Source organism: Stegodyphus dumicola, chromosome 3 (assembly GCF_044657685.1).
Source record: "Stegodyphus dumicola isolate Sdum_Otavi_A_Nest chromosome 3, ASM4465768v1".
Lineage (NCBI taxonomy): Eukaryota > Metazoa > Arthropoda > Arachnida > Araneae > Eresidae > Stegodyphus > Stegodyphus dumicola.
In genome coordinates, this window is record NC_140770.1 from 264,304,520 (window position 1) to 264,325,821 (window position 21,302).

General features: G+C 33.8%; 1 protein-coding gene across 3 annotated transcripts in view; it reads right to left on the minus strand.

Annotated features, from left to right (window-relative positions):
* Positions 1-5,573: 5,573 nt before the first annotated feature.
* LOC118185010 (uncharacterized) overlaps positions 5,574-21,302 on the minus strand; it is a 59,373-nt gene continuing 43,644 nt past the window's right edge. For 2 of the 3 annotated variants that reach the window (XM_035354777.2, XM_035354788.2), the window contains one exon: positions 19,934-20,320. In XM_035354777.2, coding sequence (XP_035210668.1) covers positions 20,089-20,320 — 232 coding nt within the window. In that variant the 3' untranslated portion in view covers positions 19,934-20,088. Of the gene's footprint in view, positions 5,866-8,308; positions 8,498-10,627; positions 10,787-19,933; positions 20,321-21,302 lie in introns of those variants that run through there. The other variant, XR_004757527.2, reaches the window with a different exon arrangement.

The following is a 21,302-nucleotide window of genomic DNA, read 5'->3' on the forward strand; positions in this document are numbered from 1 at the left end:
AAAAGCGTCTCTTCGCCTAATGAGAACTGAATCACGGGAGGGGGCGCAGCGGAGTTGCGATTTGAAAAATGACTTTCTTATACATGAAGGTCTCAAAGCCTTGAAGGGAAGATTTAAATGTATTTCGTTGTAGGAATTAAAAATATGCTGCAACTTTGTATAAACAAGGCTTGACTTGGAGCATGACGCCATTTATTGTTTAAATGGTCCTTGTAGTGTACTGCAGGAAAACGTTAGGTAAACTTCTACTAGACTAAAATACTACTGAATATTTTCTTGGGAGATTTTTTGTCGAGCGTAAAATTATTTCAAAGAAATTTCCCGGTGAATAAGCTGAGAAAGATACCCCCTCGCCTTCCTTGGAAAGCTGTAGAAAATAGTTATAGCGCATAATTTTAATTGCTATTTTGTTATAATTAGTTTGGAAAAATTTGTGGGGGACGGTGATTAACCATTTAAGTTCAAGTAAGGTGTTATTCCCACAGACGCCATTCAACACGTTGTGGCAGAAATTTCTTCATGCTTTCCAGGTTCGTTATTACAAATGTTCTTAAAAGCATTTAACAGTTACCATTCTGTTTCTATATCGTGATGAGCTTTTAGTGCAAAGTAATAGTAAAACGTTAATGACTTGTAACATTCCTGCTCAGATATTACGTTTAAAAGGCATGTAACATATTGTTATTGTAATGACAGTGGAAATTTGAAAAAATAAATAAATAAATAAATAAAATGGAAGAAACTAGTCGAAACCCTGGAAAAATTAAACTTCGAAGAAATGACGATGAAACATTATGATAGGAAGAACAAACTACAGTTTTTTAATATACTTGTGAAAATAAGGTATTTTTATGTTGACTTCTTTATATAGAAGTTTACGACAAATATTCATGCCTCAGGTATTATATACTAAGTAGTACCTCAGGTATTATATAAGGAATTTATTTAATAAAATCTTAAATTCAACACCACATTACTCTTAATTCAACAACAAACCATCTGTTACTATGCTGGTTTTGCAACATTTGTGTGTTAGAAATAACATAAATAAAAGCGAATGATCATCTTCGTAATAGTTACTTGTCGAGACTTTTAGCATAGTAGAGAGGGAGGGAAAACTGATATTTCAATAGAATTATTTATGAAGCGGTGTAGCAGAGTTTGATAAATAATTGATAATAAATTCCTTTGTTTATTAATCTAAAATACAACCGTAGGAACAGAAATTTTGAGGGAAATATGAGATTTAAAATTTGTAAAAAAGTAATTGAATTGTCATTCATTACGCGATATTTTTAAACTGAAAAAAATTATGAAACTATTTATAAAATTTTCAATACATACTATGATAATATTTTACATCTGTTTGAAATACTTATATATATACATACTGAAGAACAATTCAATTAGGGATAGCTGGCATTATGAAGTTCTGAGCTGTGCGCAAGCCTGGAAGTGATTTACAATTGATGTAAGCAACAGTTTGACAAAATAAGGAGTGCTTCTCACGGTATTACTAATAGTCAAAAACAAAATAGGTAAGAGTACAGATATAAGCACATTTGATCACGACTAAATCTTCGGGGTCTGACGAATGGATCACGTCATTTTGGACCTAATGCAGACACTCGGAATTTCAGGCATCTCTGAAATCATGTCATCATTCTGCTAAAATCATCAATGGCAGGGTCACCTGCAGCCGACAGCAGCAGGCAGATGACCGAGGTAGTCCGCGGCTACCCCGCATTGTATCAGCGAATAGACGGGCCACAGCGCAGCAGATCACCCGTTCATTTAACACTGAAGCACAGCAACGTGTAAGCTGCCGCACTATACAAAACCATTTTCTAATCATAATCCTAATAGTCTCTGGTATACTGGTACACAACCACATTAGGATTTTAACCAGTTCGTTTTGCATAGCGCATGTAAATAAATCAAAGTACGAATGCGCCCACCCGAAGACGAAGATATTGCGGCCATGGAAAAGGGAGTCAAGATTTCGTGAAAACAATTAACCCTCCGAGTGTTACGAGTTTAGCCCTGAAATTTCAAAGTTCCTGAAAATGTCATGAATAAGTGGTATTTTCTTGATTTTAATTAAAAAATGACTCTCTCATTTTGTACCTTGATTCCTTTTCTTCCAATATACATCCAAACCGAAATCAGATACATTACAAACTAGTAGAAATTTTCATGTATAATGAATATAGAAGGCAGCCATCTATGCGGAATTTTCCGGCCGTAACGCTGAGAGAAGTTGCATGAGGCCATTTCCTCTCAATGGGGTACAGGAGTAATCTTCCTACGAAGATCGCTCAGATGACTGCCGAAAACATGTCGCAACGATTAACATGTGCACTAGAACATCGCCAATGGACCGTCGGAGATGTGGAAAAATGTTGCCTGGAGTGATTGAGTCGATATTCACTATGGTACATGCTAATGCAAAGTTCGTGTATGGCGTAAATTACATGAAACGATGAATCCTTCCTACCGGCAGGGGACTCCTCAAGCTGGTGGAGGTCGTAATCTTGTCTGGGGAGTTTTTATATAGACTGAAATGGGAACCCTGGTATGTACGAGATCGTCTTTCGCAGATGAACGTTATCGGGATATGTTTGAAGACCATCTGCTCCCCCGTATGTTCGTTTTCGACAGCTCGAGACATTGATTATCTTTCAACAAAACAATGCACCACGCCATCGCTCTTGAATTGTATAGGAATGGTTGGATGAACATTCCCCAGACTTGCACATGCTTTCTTGGCCATCAAGGTAATCTGACCTGAATCCGATCAAGCACATCTCGGATGCATTTAAGAGAGGTTTTCGAGGCTCCGACCACTTTCCATTCAAACTTCGTGAATTTATCAAGTGTATTTTCTCCCTCCTTCTAGCCTGCCTTCGTGGTGTAACGGTAGCAAACTCGCCACGTATTCGAGAGGTTCTGGTTCGAGTCCCGGCGAAAGCATTGCTCATTTTTCAAGTCTCCCGCTTCAAAAATCCTAATAACTCTACAGTTCCGCCCGAACTAAAATATGGTGGACGATAATTCGTTGCCACCAGGATTTTTCGATTGGGTCCCCTCATTCCTAGTCGCCCTTTAAAAGGGAGTATATATAAGGTATTTTTCTTCCTTCTTCCAGCAAGCCTTTGTGGTGTAACCGTATCCCACTCGGCTTGTATTCAAGAGGTTCTAGTTACGGCCAGGGCATTGCACATTTTTCACATCCCTTGTTTAAGAACAAAACGTAATGACTATGGAACCCTAGAAATCAATTCAAATTTTTTGTGAATTTTTACTTACGTGTAATATGTATAATTACAAAGATGCTTTTAACACTTAACGACGCAGTATTTGTACGTATGTTAACATACAATTACGATCGCACCTAAAACTGCTACTGTTAATGACTGCTAAATAATTAAATAATATATATATATATGATATATAATATGTGTGTGTGTGTGTGTGTACCGCATTTACTTGCATATTTCTCCCACTTTCATAATTTAATTCCTAGCATTTTGAAGTCGGATTCAGAGATGCCAGATTTATTCGCATAACTTTTGAATTATTTCCTGAACTGAGGATGCTGACCTTGGCGTAACGGTAACAGCTTTTGAAAATTCTCCCTTTGTTATTCGCTGCTGCATATCCATTTCAAGACCGTTCATCTCACCAGTATAGAAATAAATAAGGTCGCTAAAAATGGTACTTCGAATCCTGGCGAAATGTTTGGTTGCCGAAACAAACAATACATTTATTTTATAAGGTATTTCTCCTGATGCCTTCCTAGCGTGCCTTCCTAGCGTGCCTTCGTTGTGTAGTGGTTCTGCACGCTGGGCCGGTATTCCATAGGTCCGTTGCTCGATTCCCGGCGAAGGCCATTGCTCATTTTTCATCTCTCCGGCTTTCCCAATTAACCTAATGTCTTACAATTTCTTCACGAAATTTGAAATATATTCACTATACTTGAAAGCCACAGTATTTTCGTTCTCTCTGCTGTTCATTTTACGATAGGATATTATGGTATTGAAGTTTTATTCTATAGTTCTCTGCTTCATTTTAATTAGTTCTGTCCCTTTATTGATATTACGAAACTCCAGATACAAATTTAGAACTTTTTTAAATTTTGAAAGGAATTTTACTTTCAGAATAAAATTTTGTTACATTGTATTTCATGAAATGAATGTGCATTGTGTAAAATCTTCCTTCATGTGTGTTCTCTTAAAATTATGCTAATGAAGACAGTCGCAATGCTGGAAAGGTTTGGGAGAAGTTGAATAAAGATTTACAAGCAAAGGTTAATGCTGAAGTCGACAGAAACCGAAAATTTCACGAAGTCTTAGTTGAAGCCCTACTTAAGTCCGGCTGGGTGAAGGGTTCTCATTTTCTACGAACGGCCCTCAACGAATGGCTAAAGCATGAACTCTCCCTCGAAATGCAATTCGCGAGCTGGGAAAAGAAGAAATCAGTCATTTTCGTCTTGAACATACATAAGACGAGAAAGTTCTATGCAAGATATTCTTCTTACTTAAAGTTATTGAGAATTTCAGTGTGGATATGCAGATTCAACTCCAACCTTCGAAACTCTTCAGAGGAACGTAACAACAAAAAAATTGCTGTTGCAGATATTGTTCTGGTAGTTATGATAAAACCACTGAAGAATCCATTGGCCTTTGGCTTGGATAGGAAAAGTATATCCTGGTGAACATGGATTAGTATGTTTGCTTAAAATTAAGATGCAGAACGGATTTTTGTATCGTTTGTAAATTTCTGCTGAGCAATGTGGCAACAACCCAACAAAATGTGCATTTTAAGGATTTTAAGCTAAGATACCTCCGCAAACAACTTCGAAGAGATGCCCTGATGATTCAAATCTGCCCACGAGTGCTGATAAGAATCTGCCCACGAGTGCTAATAAGAAGACAGACTTCGTTACGAGATGTATTAAGCAAATACAAATTACTAGAAAAGACAGACTCATTGAGACTCCGAACAGACTAGACTTAAAAACTCATTGATTGTTATGTATACTTCAGATTTTTATTTTATTTATTGCAAAAACTTTATTAATTTTTCTTCTCCTTGTGCTGGATTTCGAGTTCGGATGACCAAATCAGTGCCAAGATTTATTTACTCTTTTTGACGTTGGAGTTTTGGCATCCAAAAGTTAAGTTATTATTCTTTGACTTTGATTTTTTTCCTCAAGTCAGAAGCAGTAGCCTTAAAAGTTCGATTGCAACGAGAGCTTTTATCGCTGAGCAGCTAACTTCTTGTCTTCCATATAACCGATGAAATATTAATATTTCCTCAAGCAAAATAAAATGCAATAAGTGTTTTTATGGATCGTTATTTAGTCTGTTACACATGATTGACTTCAGAACAGTGCCGGTGTCGACGGAGGACATATTAGGTAAATGAAATTTGTTCGTGATTAAGAGATTTGTAATTTTCTGATGGGACAAATAAAAGAAGTTTCAAACATTCTTTGGACAGATATACAATTGTACTTTTGTTTTGACAAAGAATATTGATTTATTTCTCTGTAAAACAAAATTATAGAAGTTAAAATATCAGAATCTCTAGAAACATTTTTTTGCAGAAATTGATTTTAAATCACTTAACAAACATTGACACTTCACATACCAGAAGAATAGAGAAATACGTTTGCAGGATATATAAGTTTCAGACATTACCACAGTGCCCACAGTTTTAATATAAAATTTTTTAATTTATTCTATAATGTTATAGTTCAAAACTACTGTATTTTTCACAGATATATTCAGCAACATGAATGACGAATGTCTTCTCTGTTATTCGACTATCAATGGAACTATGACACCGCCTCCTTTGGATCTGTTGAAAAGAAAAAAATTGTTAAATAAATAAAGAAAATAATAGCTCATAACGAAACGATAAATGTAGCAGTTATTACGAAATCTGCATGAAAGGAATTTCATTGTATTTTTTATTACCGATTACTGTAGGCTGCATAAAAAAGAAGGTACTTCTCAGAAATCACTCATTATCATAGCCTGGCGTAAATGATAAGCAGCGATTTCCTCCAGATATTTGCACTGATTTTGTGCTTTGTGTTTCCGAAAAGAATTTTAGTAAAGCAATTAGAAACAAATTAAATAAAATTTTTTTGTAGAAGGATTTATAAAAATTCAAATGACGTAAAATTTTATTAAAATCAAATCTGATAACTATCTTAATTGATTCTTTGATTCGCGGTGGAACCATGGTTCCATGACAGTTGTTCAAGAAATTATTAATAGTTTCAAAAATTTTTCTGTATAATACTAAATATAAATGTTTAGTGTTAATAGAAGTATAAAATAGGTTTAAAAGGATGAAAAGTTTTGAACCTCAAAGAAAAGATACGTCTCGCTAGGGAGTTAGAATTTTATATGTCGTTAGGTTAGAATACATACCCACTCTGTTACTCCGCTTTGTGAGCTCAGTTTTTTTATACTTATATGTTGGTAAATTGTGCACTTTTTGCTTTTAAAATGATTGAACTATGTTGTTCTTATATTCTGGTTAAGGTTTTCATGCCTTTAATTAATCTGCATTTAATAGTTGTAGATTTATCAAAAATTTGAAAGTTTTTTTAAGTGCGGTTATGCCTGATCTTTTTACCATAGCAGCCATATATGTTCATATTTTAAATTTAGCAGAATAGTGCATTAAGTCAGTTTCTGCACCTTCAGTGTCTTTTTGTCGAATGAGACCAAAAGTAAACATTCAGTTTTATGCACCAAAAAATCTGCCTTCTTTGCCGCTGGCCGAATTGCTTTTTATTGCGTAGAAAATGTAATTTTACTTGTAAAACTCTGTTTTTTTAAAAATTGTTTTAACTATAATTGGTGTTTTATATTTTTCTATATTTTCCAATTTTCAATAAAGATATTTTGAAATTTTGTGTATTTTTGCCTTGCCGCAAAGTCAGAACTGAATTCATTGAACGAGAAATATATCTGCAATGAAATTCGAGGAAATAAGTTAGAATGAAATGCAGCAAAATAATTCGCGCCGTTTTAAAATTTTATTATTCATCTCTTCGAATTCCTTAGATTTCATAGGAAATCGATATGACCCTTTCAAAGATTAATATTGCTATTGGTCAGTACCAAGAATTATTGGTATCGGAATAAAAAAATTGTCCTATGAGACCTTATTTTGGCTAACCTGGCTTTCCTAATCAAAGATTTATTTATAAATTGCTACAAGGGTCAAAGGAAATTTATTTTAAATTTTTAGATGAAACCTCGCTAATTGCTTCTTCAATGAAGTGCGAGAAAAGTGGATCACAGATGAAGATCATTAGAAGAGCCGATTCTGAGGACAGCCGTATATGGTATTGTGATCACGGTGGAAGAAATAACCGCTGTACTGGTAAAAAAAGTATTAGACATTCCTCCTTTTTTACCGGCAATTAACTAATTGCTGTCATTTTAGCTCTAGTGTACGAAGCGTTCTTATTTACTTATTTTAAAGTATTTGAATTTAAGTAATAATTTAATTCTTTTAAACGTTGGTATGATGGTTTTTAATTCGATATTCAATTTACGTAATATTTTAGTCCAATTAAACGTTGGCGCAGTGTTTTTATAGCGGTGTTTTTATTCTATTTCTTTGCTATATGAAAGTAATAATTTAACCTTACCTTTTATTTAGTATTTTATACTTGTAGTAAATCTATTTATTTACATTCGCCTGCCATCTTAAAAAACAATGTTTTCAAGAAAAAATTAATCCATTATTTTTAACGATATTTATTTTTTTAAAGTTTCGAATACTTTACTATGCGCAAAATACGTAAAAACAACGTTTTTCAAGATGGCTGACGATTGTAAAAACCGCGCCAACAATTGCCCCAAATTAAATCGCCAAAAATCCGTGCAACCGTCTACCAAAGTAGCACCAAATACAAAACACAGAAAGTTATTTGAAAGAATGAACGATGTACCTTTTTTCACCTATACAATTAGATTACTTCAATTTCAATATAAATTACGAGATATCTATTTATCAAATGCTCGTGCTCCCGTATTTTTACTTTTTCAGCTTAGCTGTTTCTTAAAACATGTCACGCGCTGCATTACACTGGGAATAAAACAATTTTACCAAAAATAGCTAACTAAATACAAAATACGTAACAATAAGGCTGCTAGGAATGTAAAATGAGGTTTCGTTCTTATAAGTCTGTACAAAATTGTCGTCTTTATTTCTATTGTAAAGCTCACAACTGCACTCAGATTCTTGAAACGGAAGTAAGTAATTTTATACTCACCTATAATTTCGTATCTTAACATAAATCCATGAGATTTGCTTAAAGAATTTTTGTATTTTATCGTAATGGGTGCAAGTAAAGTGTAACTATCTTGTGGTGGGTTGTCTCCACAGTATTTGCCTCGCTTGTTGGTTTCAGCTACTTCTTGCTCGTATATTTCCAAATAAGCAGACGTACAATTCACATTTACTGAACATAGTTAGTAATTCCTATATTAAACAGTTGAATCACAAAATAAATAACAGCAAATAAGAAAAAAAAAATAAATAAAAAATAAAAAATAAAAAACGTAATCTGAGAGCTTTCAGATTTTATATTACGCCCAAAGGGTCCTTTGTCTAACGTTTTGTGTGTTACCTTAATTTATTAAATGTCATGTTCTTTGCATTTAAACCATCCATTCAATTCAACAGCAATGTCACAAAATAATTTTAAAAGATTTTAGAATTTCTGTTTACAGTGAATCAACGCAAAATCCCAAAACGAAAATAATAGCACTACTGTGGAAATTGCCCTTTGGATTATTTTAAAAATTATAAAAGCTGAATGACACTTTTAATAAACAGTTTGTTCCAACTGATATGCAATTTATTTTGCAAACAGTTAAAATGGTTGTTTTGATTTTACTAAAGGGAAAAAAAACCCTTATATAAAAAGTAAGAGTTAAAAAAGAATCTATTGATTATTTTATAATTTTTGACAAAAGCTGACTTTTTGATGCTTCAGGAAATCCCAGAATTGTGGTTTGAGGTTTTTGTTGGAACGATTATGATATTTATAATGAATCCAGACGAAAAAAAGTAGCTGAAATTGAAGCTGAAAGGATATCCTGGTATCTCCTAACACCAACGAATGATCTTTACGAATGCTCAAGTGATGTGTATTCCTAATTAAAAGCAAAGGTTTTTGCAATATTGCTTTTTGCAAAGTATTATATAATTTATAACTTGTTTCAAATTCAGGAAATAGTATAAAATATTTGATATTTGGTAATTTTACCCTGTTTTCCCTAGGTAAAATTATTTGTGGTTTACAAGAATTATGAAAACAAGTTCATATTAGCTTTATAGCTTCTTTTTATTTTCTTCTACATAATATTTAAAATCCATTGATCCATTGATTATTTTCTAATTGAATTTTCTAATTTATAGAGAATTCAACATTTTGAATTCTCTATAAACTTATCTTTAAAGTGCTTTATTATTTATTATTGTTAGTTTTTTTAATTTCGTTTAGATGCAAAAATATATTCTTTCACGAAATGTTTCAAAAGAAGTTCTGCCCCAAAATGTATGTACATAATTCAGTTTTAATCTGTAGTGCTTTGAGTGTAAGGAAAACAGAAAAAGAAAGGTTATTCAATAATAAATATTTCGGAAACCTCTCAGAGAAAAAACTGAATGATATAAAAATACACTCATGGCAAAAATACCATGATATGAAAATGTCTCTAGTCTATCTGAAGTAATGCGAGCAATGGTTTTATTGTCAAGAAACCGAATGTATATCTTTTGTTTACACGGAAAATTCTTCGAAATTTTGCATTTATTTTGCCAGCCCTCTGGACACCTAAAATGTTTATGCAAATAATTTCTTTGAAATCTCGGCAGCTGTGAATGCGATTTATTAATCTAGATTAATGCAAAGCACACTAGAATTATCGACCTAAAAGGGATTTTCTTGGAGGAATTTTTAATCCTCTGAGGACCATGACCGGCTTTATCCTGTCATCAGATTTTTTTGTTACTTGGTATATCTTAGCTTATAATTTAAGATATTTGCTTTTAAGGTACATCGGCTCATATATTGAATTACACATTGAGAAAACAATAAAAACTTCCATACAGCCAGCCTGTTTTCCAGCATTTGAACCCAAGCAGAATCCCGACTATTCAGCAGTATTATTGCTCTTTTGTTCGTGGATTCTCAGCACTGAATGTAAAATAGTTTACGATGCAAAAATAATGCGAATTTGACATTGATGCTGACGTGTGGCATCTACCAAATTGTATAGGTTTTACTTCCTGGGGTTTAAAAGTATGATTTGTATTCTTAAAACCTGACTACAAATTTCAGCAAGTCAGATGTCTGCGTAAAGACTAATGACTGTGCGATTATTGTGTTTGGGTATAAAGATAGAATCATTTAATATTCTTTGCTGTGCCATTAGAATATTATATTTAAGTTACACATTGTAGGATGGAGAAACAGCAGTAAAAAATTTTTACTCAAAAACAGTTGCGTAATTCAAAAAAGAGGAAGTAGAGTCATTCTATAGATAAAAAGAGATAAAAAAGGAATGAAAAATTAGTTATTTACCTTTTTGATCAAAGTGGGAACTAAGATAATCATCAAACTGTATTTCTATGGACTCGCCAGCTTTTCCAATAGTATAAGTGCACTTGATACGTTCGTAGATATGGGGATAAAAAGGAGAAAATATCTGGCCTCTGCTCTTTGTAAAATTACCTCCACAGCCTATTGAAAACGAGCATAATTTTAATAAATACGCTCATTGCCATAAAAATTTGCGCACCAAGAAAAACTTGTTAGAATGAAATTAAATTTTACATACGTAAGTACTACTTTGATATAAATAGGTGATTAGAAAAAAGGATAAAGAAAAAAGGATAATTTATTGCAGAAAAAAGTACACATGAACAGAAGTTTTAGTACTCTGTTGGACCACGTCTAGCGCGAATGCACGATGCGATAAGCACTGGCATTGAGGCATACAAGTTCCGTATGGTGTTTTGAGACATCTCGTTCCACAGTTGCTGTAAACGCGCCTCTGGTTCGGCCAATCCCGCAGGCTGCCCTACTTGCGGTTTCAAATGATCCCAGATATGCTCGATTGGTGACAAATCTGGGGATCCAGCAGGCCAGGTAAGGGTGTTAATGTGGCGGAGGCAGTCTTATGAGATCCGTGCTGTGTGTGGCCGAGTATTGTCTTGTTGAAAACGGGCTCCTAGGAACCCTGCCATGAGTGGCAACACATGTGGCTGACGGATGTCATGGACATACCGCTGGCCTGTCATTGTGTCATGGATCAATATTAGGAGTGATTGTGTATCGTAAGCAATAGCACCCCATACCATCACCACCAACTGTGGTAACGGTGTGTCACTGTAAAGCGAAAGCAGTATTGAGGCGTTCACCACAGGGCCTCCATACACGAACACTATTGTCATCACTGATCAAATTGAATCTAGATTCGTGGCTGAAGACGACCTGGTTCCATCCATTAAAGTCCAATCCTGTCGTGCGCGACACTACTCGAAACGGAGGCGTCGGTGGGTGTCATTAGCAGCACACGTAAAGGGAACCGCGATATTAGATGTTCTTCAACCAGGCTCCTTGCGATGGTTCGGGAAGACACAGGGGCCCGTAAAGAAGCTGCTGCCTGTGTCTGGATAGCTACCAAAGAATGCCTGTGTCTGGGTAGCTACCGCGTAGTTGGCTCTACGCGTGAGTGTCGTATGATGTGGCAGTCTGCTCGACGACTGGTCTGTCGAGGGCGTCCTGAGCATGGTCGTCGTGTAAATGACGTCTTTTCTGTCTACTAGTTCTAACACCTCCTTACAGTAAAATCAGAACGGCCTACCTGACGAGCTACTCGCCGAGTTGACCACCCAGCTTTCATCATTCCGATGATTCTTCCCCACTCGAACTCTGACAGCTATTGATATTGGTTTCGATGGCGGCGTAACGCTATAGCTACTTTTTTACGAGGCTGAAGAGATGAAAAATTGACAACCGCCTTCGCTGGGAAGCGAAACACGGACCTCTGGAATACCGGCCCAGCGTGCTACCATTACACCACGAAGGCACGCTAGGGAAGTGGGAGAAATACCTTATAACTGGACTTTAGATATTCCCTCCGAGTTATTACTAATGAATACTATACTATTCAGAAATATTAGATTTATATAATTTTACTTTTATAAAAACATGTTTGCTTACTTTAAAAGATTTAATCATGAACTGACACTTAGCAAAAATTTATTTTTACAACTTTAATCTATCTTTTATTCCCAGATATAATAGCAAATTTACAGAAATGGTGTTATATTTTTAGCTCAAAAGGGACTTTACTCACGAAATGACATTAGTCTCGAAAGGGACGTTAGTCTCGAAATGCCATTTTGCGTCGAAACACTTAAATGAGTTGAATCACTTTTAAAATTGTTGCTACCAAACATTATCGCCCTGTATTATGTTTAAAAAAATTAAATAATGAAGAATCTGCATGAATGCATGTATGTTTCTTGCATTGCGCAAAAACAACGGTACTTACAGCCATCAAATTTTGAATAACGTAGGGCATCACCCGAACATGAACAACTGGATGCCCGAATTCTGATTTTCGACTTTGTTTTTTATATATCTCATATTTTGTAAAATATTGAGGAATTTTTTATTAAAAATCTCTACGATTTCAAAGCGACAAATGGCAATACTGTACGGAATAAAACATTTTTATTTCCAGCGTGCTAGACTGTCTATCTCAATGCCTAAAGATATGCTCTTCTTAAATCTCTTGAGATGTTTCTGTTGAATCGAATTTTATGTGCCGTATGCGCCAAAAACGTCATATTTAATAAATAAAGTAAACCCACACAACATTAAGCATAAAAAACGGAAAAAAGTTTTCTAAAGCTATTTTAGTAAGAAAACTGAACATAGATATTATCAACTGAGAAAAGACTAGAAATTTATATATATATATATAAAAATTAATAAAAATTGAAAGTTTTCAGGTTTTATATTACTCCCAAAAGGATTTTTTTCTGTGTTACCTTTATTTATTAAAAAATATCATGTTCTTCGCACTTAAACTATAAAATTCAATTCAAGAACAAAATCAGAAAATATTTAAAAACAGCAAATCCTTAGAATTTCCGATACGCAGTCTCGCGCACTGGAGATATTTTTTTTTCCGTACAGTGTTGTCGTTGTTCGCTTTGAAATCGTTGTTTTTTAATCAAAAACGGTGCTTTTCCGTTTCTAGCCAAGCAAATCTCGCCAAGCAGACTGTATTGGCGACAACATACAGTATATACATAAAACATGTGAACAAATGGTAATTCTAAGAATTTTTTATTTTATTTATTTTTTTTTTCATTTTAATATCGCTTAAAATTTTCTAAAAGACCAATAAATATACACAATAAATTTGTAAAAAGACATTAAGAATTTACTATGCTTTCATGGTTCAACATCCTGATTCGTCGGTTCATATCACACGACCCCAATTGATCTCCTCTTACGTAAACTACAGTACAAAAGTCTAATTCTCTCAGTAATTATCTACATTATTTTCAGGTTAAATCTTAATTTGGAATACAAGGTTAAATGCACGAATTATTTCAATTCGTACGAATAGCTTACTCAGAAACTATGTAAAACCGCAGTGCTTTACTTCGCTAGTGCATTCTCATTAGAATTAATGAATTTAACCCTTGACCTTGCCTTTTCTGTATTTTCGCTTTCGGGTGAGCCGTATGATTGCATTCTAATTAACTTAATTACCGTGAATGGTTTTGGGGCATAAAATTGAACTATCTGTTAAAAATTCTATGTAATTGTATGCCAGTATTGAAAGAAACAATCAATATGAGAAGAACTGGCTTCGAATTGTTTTGAAAATGAGGCATAAAAGGTTACCAGAGAGGATATTCCTTTTGGCATCAGTTTTATTATTGCTGGCGATTTTATCGCCTGCGCCGGCAAAACGGAAAAGTACCTCAAAAACTCATAAATGCTTTACAAAATATGAAATAGATAATAAAAAAAACTCATAAATGCTTTTTTAAATTATGAAGTTGATAATAAAACAAATTCTAAATTCCCAATTTGGGCTTCCAGATGCCCAAATTCGAGTGGAGATATACGTTATTCAAAATTTTATGGCTGTAGCTACTGTTGTTTTATCACAATGTGAAAAACATACGTATAATTATGCAGATTCTTCATTATTTAATTTCTTGAAATATATTACAGGTCTCTAATAATTGGTGGTAACAATTTAAAAAGTGATTCGCCGTTTATAGTGAATTAACGCAAAATGCCAAAACGAAATTAATAGCCCTTCTGGGCAACTTGCCCCTTTGGGCTAAAAAATAGAAAAATATGTATCCAACACTTAACTCAGTATCGGAAATTATAAACGTACACTGCTATGCTGCTTTTAAAATTTTTGTAATTTGGCTGTTGAGTTGTACATGGCATAAGTGCGAAAAAAATTATGTTTAATAATAAAGCTAAAACGACAAAAACAAATGGGTTAGTAGGAGTGAGTGTATAAGGTATTTCCCCCACTTTCCTAGCGTCCTTCGTGGTGTAGTGGTTCTGCACGCTGGGCCGGTATGGTTCGTTTCCCGGCGAAGGCGGTTGCTAATTTTTCATCTCTCTGGCTTCAAAAATTAACCGAATGTCTTTACAAGTGTAACAACAGAGTGGTAGACCGCGATCTCAGCGAGAGCGTAAAAAACTTTAAGAAACCTACTGGGCGATCGTTAAAATCTGAAACCTTTCAGGGATTTTCATTACATTTATTTCATGTTTTACATATATAAATATAATAGGAAGTAAAACGAAAGTCTTACCTAAATTCTGTGTTTGAATATTCCACTTAATTTCATCTTTGTTATCGACATATAACACTTAAATATTAACAGTTTTTCTAAGCAAATAGGTTTTAATGAACTTGTGTTAAACTTATGCCGCAAGGTGCGTAAATGAACAGAGAAGAAAAAACGTTATAATTTTCAGACGTTTTTTAATTAAGAGTTTTTAAAAAAGCGACAATTTTTGCAATTAATAAAACACTTAAGATTTATAGCAATCTGAAAATACCTTCCATTAATTGAGTTGTGGAGAAATTGAAACAAAATTATACCATAAATAATAACCGCCCCTATGGTTCTCAAAACGAAGCCTCTCGTTATCCGAAATTAAATATGCCACAAAGGTTTCACTTCGTGATTGCACAATTACTGCATAACTATGTGTAATATTTATCAGAATTACTAGCAGTAGCAGTGCATAATTAGTATTGTAATGTATAATAATTGTATAATTGGTAATGTAATTAGTATTATAATGTATAATAATTGTATCATTGGTAATGTAATTAGTATTGTAATGAATAATAATTGTATAATTGGTAATGTTTCTATTATTCATCGTAACTTACACTGTAAAGTCTATGTGTGTACTGCATAATTAGTATCATAATGTATTGAAATTGCATAATTCGTACTCTAATGTATAATTGGTAATGTATGAATTGTATAAATCAGTATCGTCATATATAGTGCATGCTGCAAAATTAGTTTTTAAATGTATTATAATTGAATCATTAGTATCGTAACGTATTGTAAAAGTAGCATGTTAAAAAAGCCCCTGTATGGCCATGTATTTATATTTTTCTCAGATATCAACAAACACTGGGACCCGGGCAGTTGGACGGCAGCGAACCCCATTGGTGGCTCTGGATAATGGCGGACATGGTGCTGTACTGATTAACCATTAAGGTAAAGGGACAGTGCCCACGTCCTCCGTCACTTATCACTTACGTATAAATGTCAAACAAAAACATCGTTAAATTGCATTCCATAGCGATCAAAGTGGATATTTTCGTTGACGTATGGTATCCGGAAATTTTTGTTATAACAATACTTCCTTTACTTCGTACAAGGAAGTAAAAAATTAGGCTTAGACGCACTTAAACAACTTTTAAATTGTTGATAATTCTACAACTAATTCATGCAGATTAAGTAAAGCCAAAAAACCTTTGACCGGAAAATAAGAACAACATAATTAAATAATTTTTAAATTAAAAATACACAGCTTATCAACATATAAGAAGAAAAAAAAGCTGAGGTCACATAGCCGTGTAAGAGAGTGGGTATATATATACACATTCACTTTAAATTTAACAAACATTCTCTATTCATAAAAAGCAAATTTTAATTCTAACGCTAGTCATTTACTTTTTTAATATTAATTCTAGTCATTTACTTTCTAATTTTTCGAAATTTCACTTGTTTAAATTTCTTTTCAGTAATTCGCAACATTTGGTTTTAACTTTTACCCTTGCCTACATGGATGACGAAACACGAATTAAATAATTGAAGAGTTAGGTTTCAAGAGAACTTCCCCTCGATAATAAGTCTGTCTCCTGCCTGCTCAAAAATTATTCACTTATGCATTTTTTATAAATTTTTTTAGGATTAAAACATGTTTGGAATTATATATTTATTCATGGATTTTGATACTTGCACTTGATTTACATATGCTCTCAGAATTTAAATGATATTATAGATTAGTTCGCAGCAATAATTATTATTTATTTGTTTGCATTAAATTTGATTATTTAAAATTTAATTAACTTTAAATTTGCTTTTTGCGAATAGAGAATGTTTGTTAAATTCAAATTTCATTCCTTGCAGCAATGGCGCAAGAGAATTATTTAAATTTAACTTCACTTTACTATTTTTTTAAACAATATACATACCTACATATGCTTTTGGTGTGACCGATTGCAACCGAAAAGGAACGTGCACAACTGTATGTTATAGCATATACTGTATGTTATAGCATGTATGTTATAGCTATATACAAAATCTCAACGTTCTGAGGCTACTCGTTTTTGAGTTATGCGAGATTCATACATACATACGTACGAAAAAATCTCTCTTCTGAATCCATTTTAAGTCCTTTTTGCACACCGTTGAATTGTTTTCATATTTTTTTGGCATTATCTAAAATTTGCTGGCATTATTATTTGTTTGGCGTATTTTTCTTTTAGTTTTCCTGTTTCCATTTTCTTAGCAATACAGCTGCCCCATCAGTAGTAAAAATAACCATTTTTTGTAAATCAGTAATAGTTTCTCTATAAAATTATTATTTGGCAGAAACCATTGAAATCAAAAGGATTCATGTTAATGTGTGCTACTTCAAATAAAATATTTATAGTATATGTTCTTCGTATTTCTTCACATTAATATCATATGGTAGAGTTATTAAGTTATTTTGATGCTAGAGATGTGAAAAATGTGTAATATCATCGCCGGGTCTCAAATTTGGACTTCTCGAATATGTGTCGAGTCTGCTACCGTTACAGCACGAAGAAAGAAGGGGAAAATGCCTTATAATGCAATGTACAAACCGGAAGCACTTAGGTACAATATCATTTCAAACAGGTATTTTGGCTTTAATCTCGATAACGAAGAAGGCACTTTAATAGTTTTCTCATAAATGGTGTATAGAATCAACTTTAATAAAAGTTTTATGGATGGCACTTAATCCAGAACTTTAAACCAAGACCTATTCAGGAAATGTGTATAAAGCCATTTCACAATATGCTTTCATGTCATCAATTGTTCTGCAAAAATGTCCTTTCAGGGAAGATACATTTCAAACAAGGGAGCAAAAAAGTCTGTAGGAGACATGTCAGGACTGTAGAGTGGCTGGGACACCGTTTGCACTTTACAGTTGGCGAGATAGTCATTCACGACGAAGGCAGTGTGTGCTGGCGCGTTGTCACGATGAAGTTTCAAATTGCCTCTAATGTCACCTCTGATGTCTGCTCTCATGCGCTGGATCCTTGCTGTCTTCTCTTGAAGACTTGTATGTAAAATATAGGGTTAACGGTTGTGCCGGGAGGTCCAAACTCACGGTGGACTATTCGCTGATGCCAAAAAGCAAAATAGCATGGTCCTGCTATCTGATTTGCTCATTCGAGCCTTCTTGGGGCAAGGGACACATATGAGGAGGAGGACACGGAGGTCGCTCTTCTTTCGGGATCATACTGATCTATATATATCCGTGTTTCATCTTCCGTGATAACATTGCCCAAAATGTGAGGATCATTTTCACACATTTCCAAAATTTCGGAAATGTGTTGACACTTTTCTCTTGCAAATTCTTGGTCAAGTCTCGTGGAAGTTTGGAATACTTAGTATGAACTCATTCGACGGTCTGTTTGCAAAAGTCATTTCACACGAACTCTCGTCATCTTTTCTTCATCTGAGGAAGGTGACGAGCATTCAACTCGGATTTCGTCATCGACCTCTTCACGGCCTTCCAAAAACGTCTTGTGGCATCTATGGACTTGTCTTTGTGATCAAGTTCTTCCTCGAATTCAACCATTCGAAAAGTATTCAGTGCAAACTTCCCGAGTTTTACACAAAACGTTATCGCATATCTTTGTTCCAGTGAGCGCTGCATCGCGTCTTGTGCAAGACACGAAACAAAGGTTTTTGAAATCAGACGTCCTTCATCCTGAGAGCCCGAAGACATCTAAGCAAGCTTTCATTCGGTAGACGACTTACACGGCTATTGATCTCGGCGGTATAGCACGCTGCAACGTACAGCCGCTTCACGATAAACTAGCAGCATGCTGCGACATTAATTAAGTAATCAAAAAATAATTTGAAAAATTAAATCAATAAAAAGATGGCAGATTTACTAACAGAAGAATATATACTTAATACAAATAGAAATTTAAACTACGAAACTGAAACAAAAACAAAATAATACAATAGCAAATCGTGGAAAATTCTTGGGTCATTTTCAGTAGAAGCAGAAAAATTTCCGCAGAACCCCGTTCTTAAATCATATCTGGATGATTATAAAAATAAATTCGATAAATAAATCATAAAAATTAATAGGAATTCATTTAAAAAAATAAGTAGCTTAAAAGTAAATAAATTTAAATTGAAGTTAAAACAATATAGTTAAAAAGCCATTAAAGAAATGGTAACAAAATGTAAATAATAAATTAATATTAAAAATTTTGAAGAAACCTTTAAGATATAATCTGTTTCATCAAAAACCTAAGTAAGTTATATGATATTATACCATACAAAATTAAAATTTGAAGTTAAGAAATTTTTAAATTTGAAACTAGGAAAACAATTCTGCAAATTACTGAGTCTCCAAGAAAAGTGGAATAAAAAAATGACAAAATTACTCAAAAATCATAAAAATTCTAGCGTTAAATTCCAAATAAAAATTATTAAAATTATTTAAATATTTTTCATCTATTTGAAGAGAATAGCCAAATATAGTTACATAAAATAATAGAAAAAACGTAAGTGGAAAACTCTTTTAGGTAATATGCTGCAAAAAATAATTAAATTAAAATTTAACAGTAGATAGCTGCGTTCATTTTGGTGCCTTTTAGTAATCAATAGATCAGGATAGGTCCACAAAAAAGGTTCAACAAAAACATAAATAAAGCCTTTTTTTAAAAACCTGAAACCTATGAACGTTTGCGAATAAAGCAGATACCTAACCCATATGCATGAATTTCAAAAGTAAAAAAAAAGGCAATTTTTATTTCTTAACTTTTAGATTACTTCCACTTCATTACTTTTAGACCTAGTCTACTTATTTATAAAGCATGACTGCTATATTCCCTACTGCTTTGTAGTATGTTTCTTATTTGTGAGTTATTACAAGACTACTCGTTTCTTACTTAAGTTAACATTTCAATTTCATAAAATATGTTTCCGAATGATAAATGGAAATTAAAAGGTTATATTTCCAAAATCAAACAATTTCACGTTTTGCGTATTAGTTTCGTCATTTTGCATGTTAATGAGTCACTGCAGATGTTTTGCATTGTTCAGATTTTATTACAGCTGAAACATTCGTACAAACAGTTGAAACATTCGAACATCCAATTATTACTAACAAAATTCTAAAATATATATTTGTAATGAAACTCACACAGCTCATCTACTTTCTTACAGAAGAGTATTTTGAATTTATTTCGTCAGAAATATCTCAAGTGCTGAAGAGTAAATTCTTCTCTGTTCATCTTCCAGAAGCAAGGATGCAAGGAATGTGTTTTTTATTTCGGTTGTAATTAAATTAGAACATTCATCTGGCAATTCATTCATTAATCGGCTAACGACTTCCATTGTAAGTTCTCGAGCAGCTTCGCTACATGTGTTTTGAAGATCCACCAGTATGCAGCCAAAAGAGTAAGCATTCTCTCTAAAGAAAAATAAATGACATAATATTGAATATACTTGACAGTCTGGAATTTACTACAAATATATGCTTAAGTTAAATTTAAATACTTTTTAAACTATCGACTAAACAATCGGTTCTCAAAGGGGGCGGTGCCACCCTCGGGACAATAGGAGTATGCTGATGGGCAGTGAACTTGTTTTGGTCAATAGAGGGCGATGGGGATGTTTCGGGCGGTAGTGGGCGATGAATATGTTTTGTCATTCGAACTTAATTTTAAGACTCATTCGAATTTAATTTTAAAATTCTCAAAAAAATTATTAATCGTTATCTGGTTTACACCAGCAATGAAAAGAACTTTATCGGCGGCTTCCCACGCAATTCTAAGAAATGAATTCTAGGAAGGATGACCTTAAAGAACTCAACATTTGGGTTCTTCTCCAACCCCAACTTGCACAACGCCTGCGTCAATTGTTTCCGGGCGCATACGTTGAGCGTCCTTTCAGTATGAATGCTTGATTTCACCAAGGAGGTTAGAATACAAGCGAGGGGGAGATTTTCAGTTTCTTCCACCATCTGAAAATGAACCCTACCTAGCAAGTGGCGGCCATATTTATGAACTTAAAACATTGCTTTAAAGGAAAGAAATGTACTTGTTTCTACAACATTCCTTTGATATTTTCGTGCTATACTGGTTTACAGCAAAGGATGAAATTCCCTACTGTTATCCGTCTAGTGTCTTAACTGAGGCCTGAGATATCTGGAAAGCCAAAGAGAGGTTTTCTCAAGGTTTTCTATGTTTCAAATCGAATAGAATCGAGCTAGAAAATTTAGCGAATATCGTTTAAAGCGCGACATGTCCGGATCGATGACAAATAAAGTTATAAAACATATTACTACCATAAACATACCCAAAGGGCGTAACAGTTTTTGACGGCAAAATAGAGCATAAGGATCGTGAAATGATCCGACATTGCAAAATAAAAAACATGGCTGCAGTACCTGT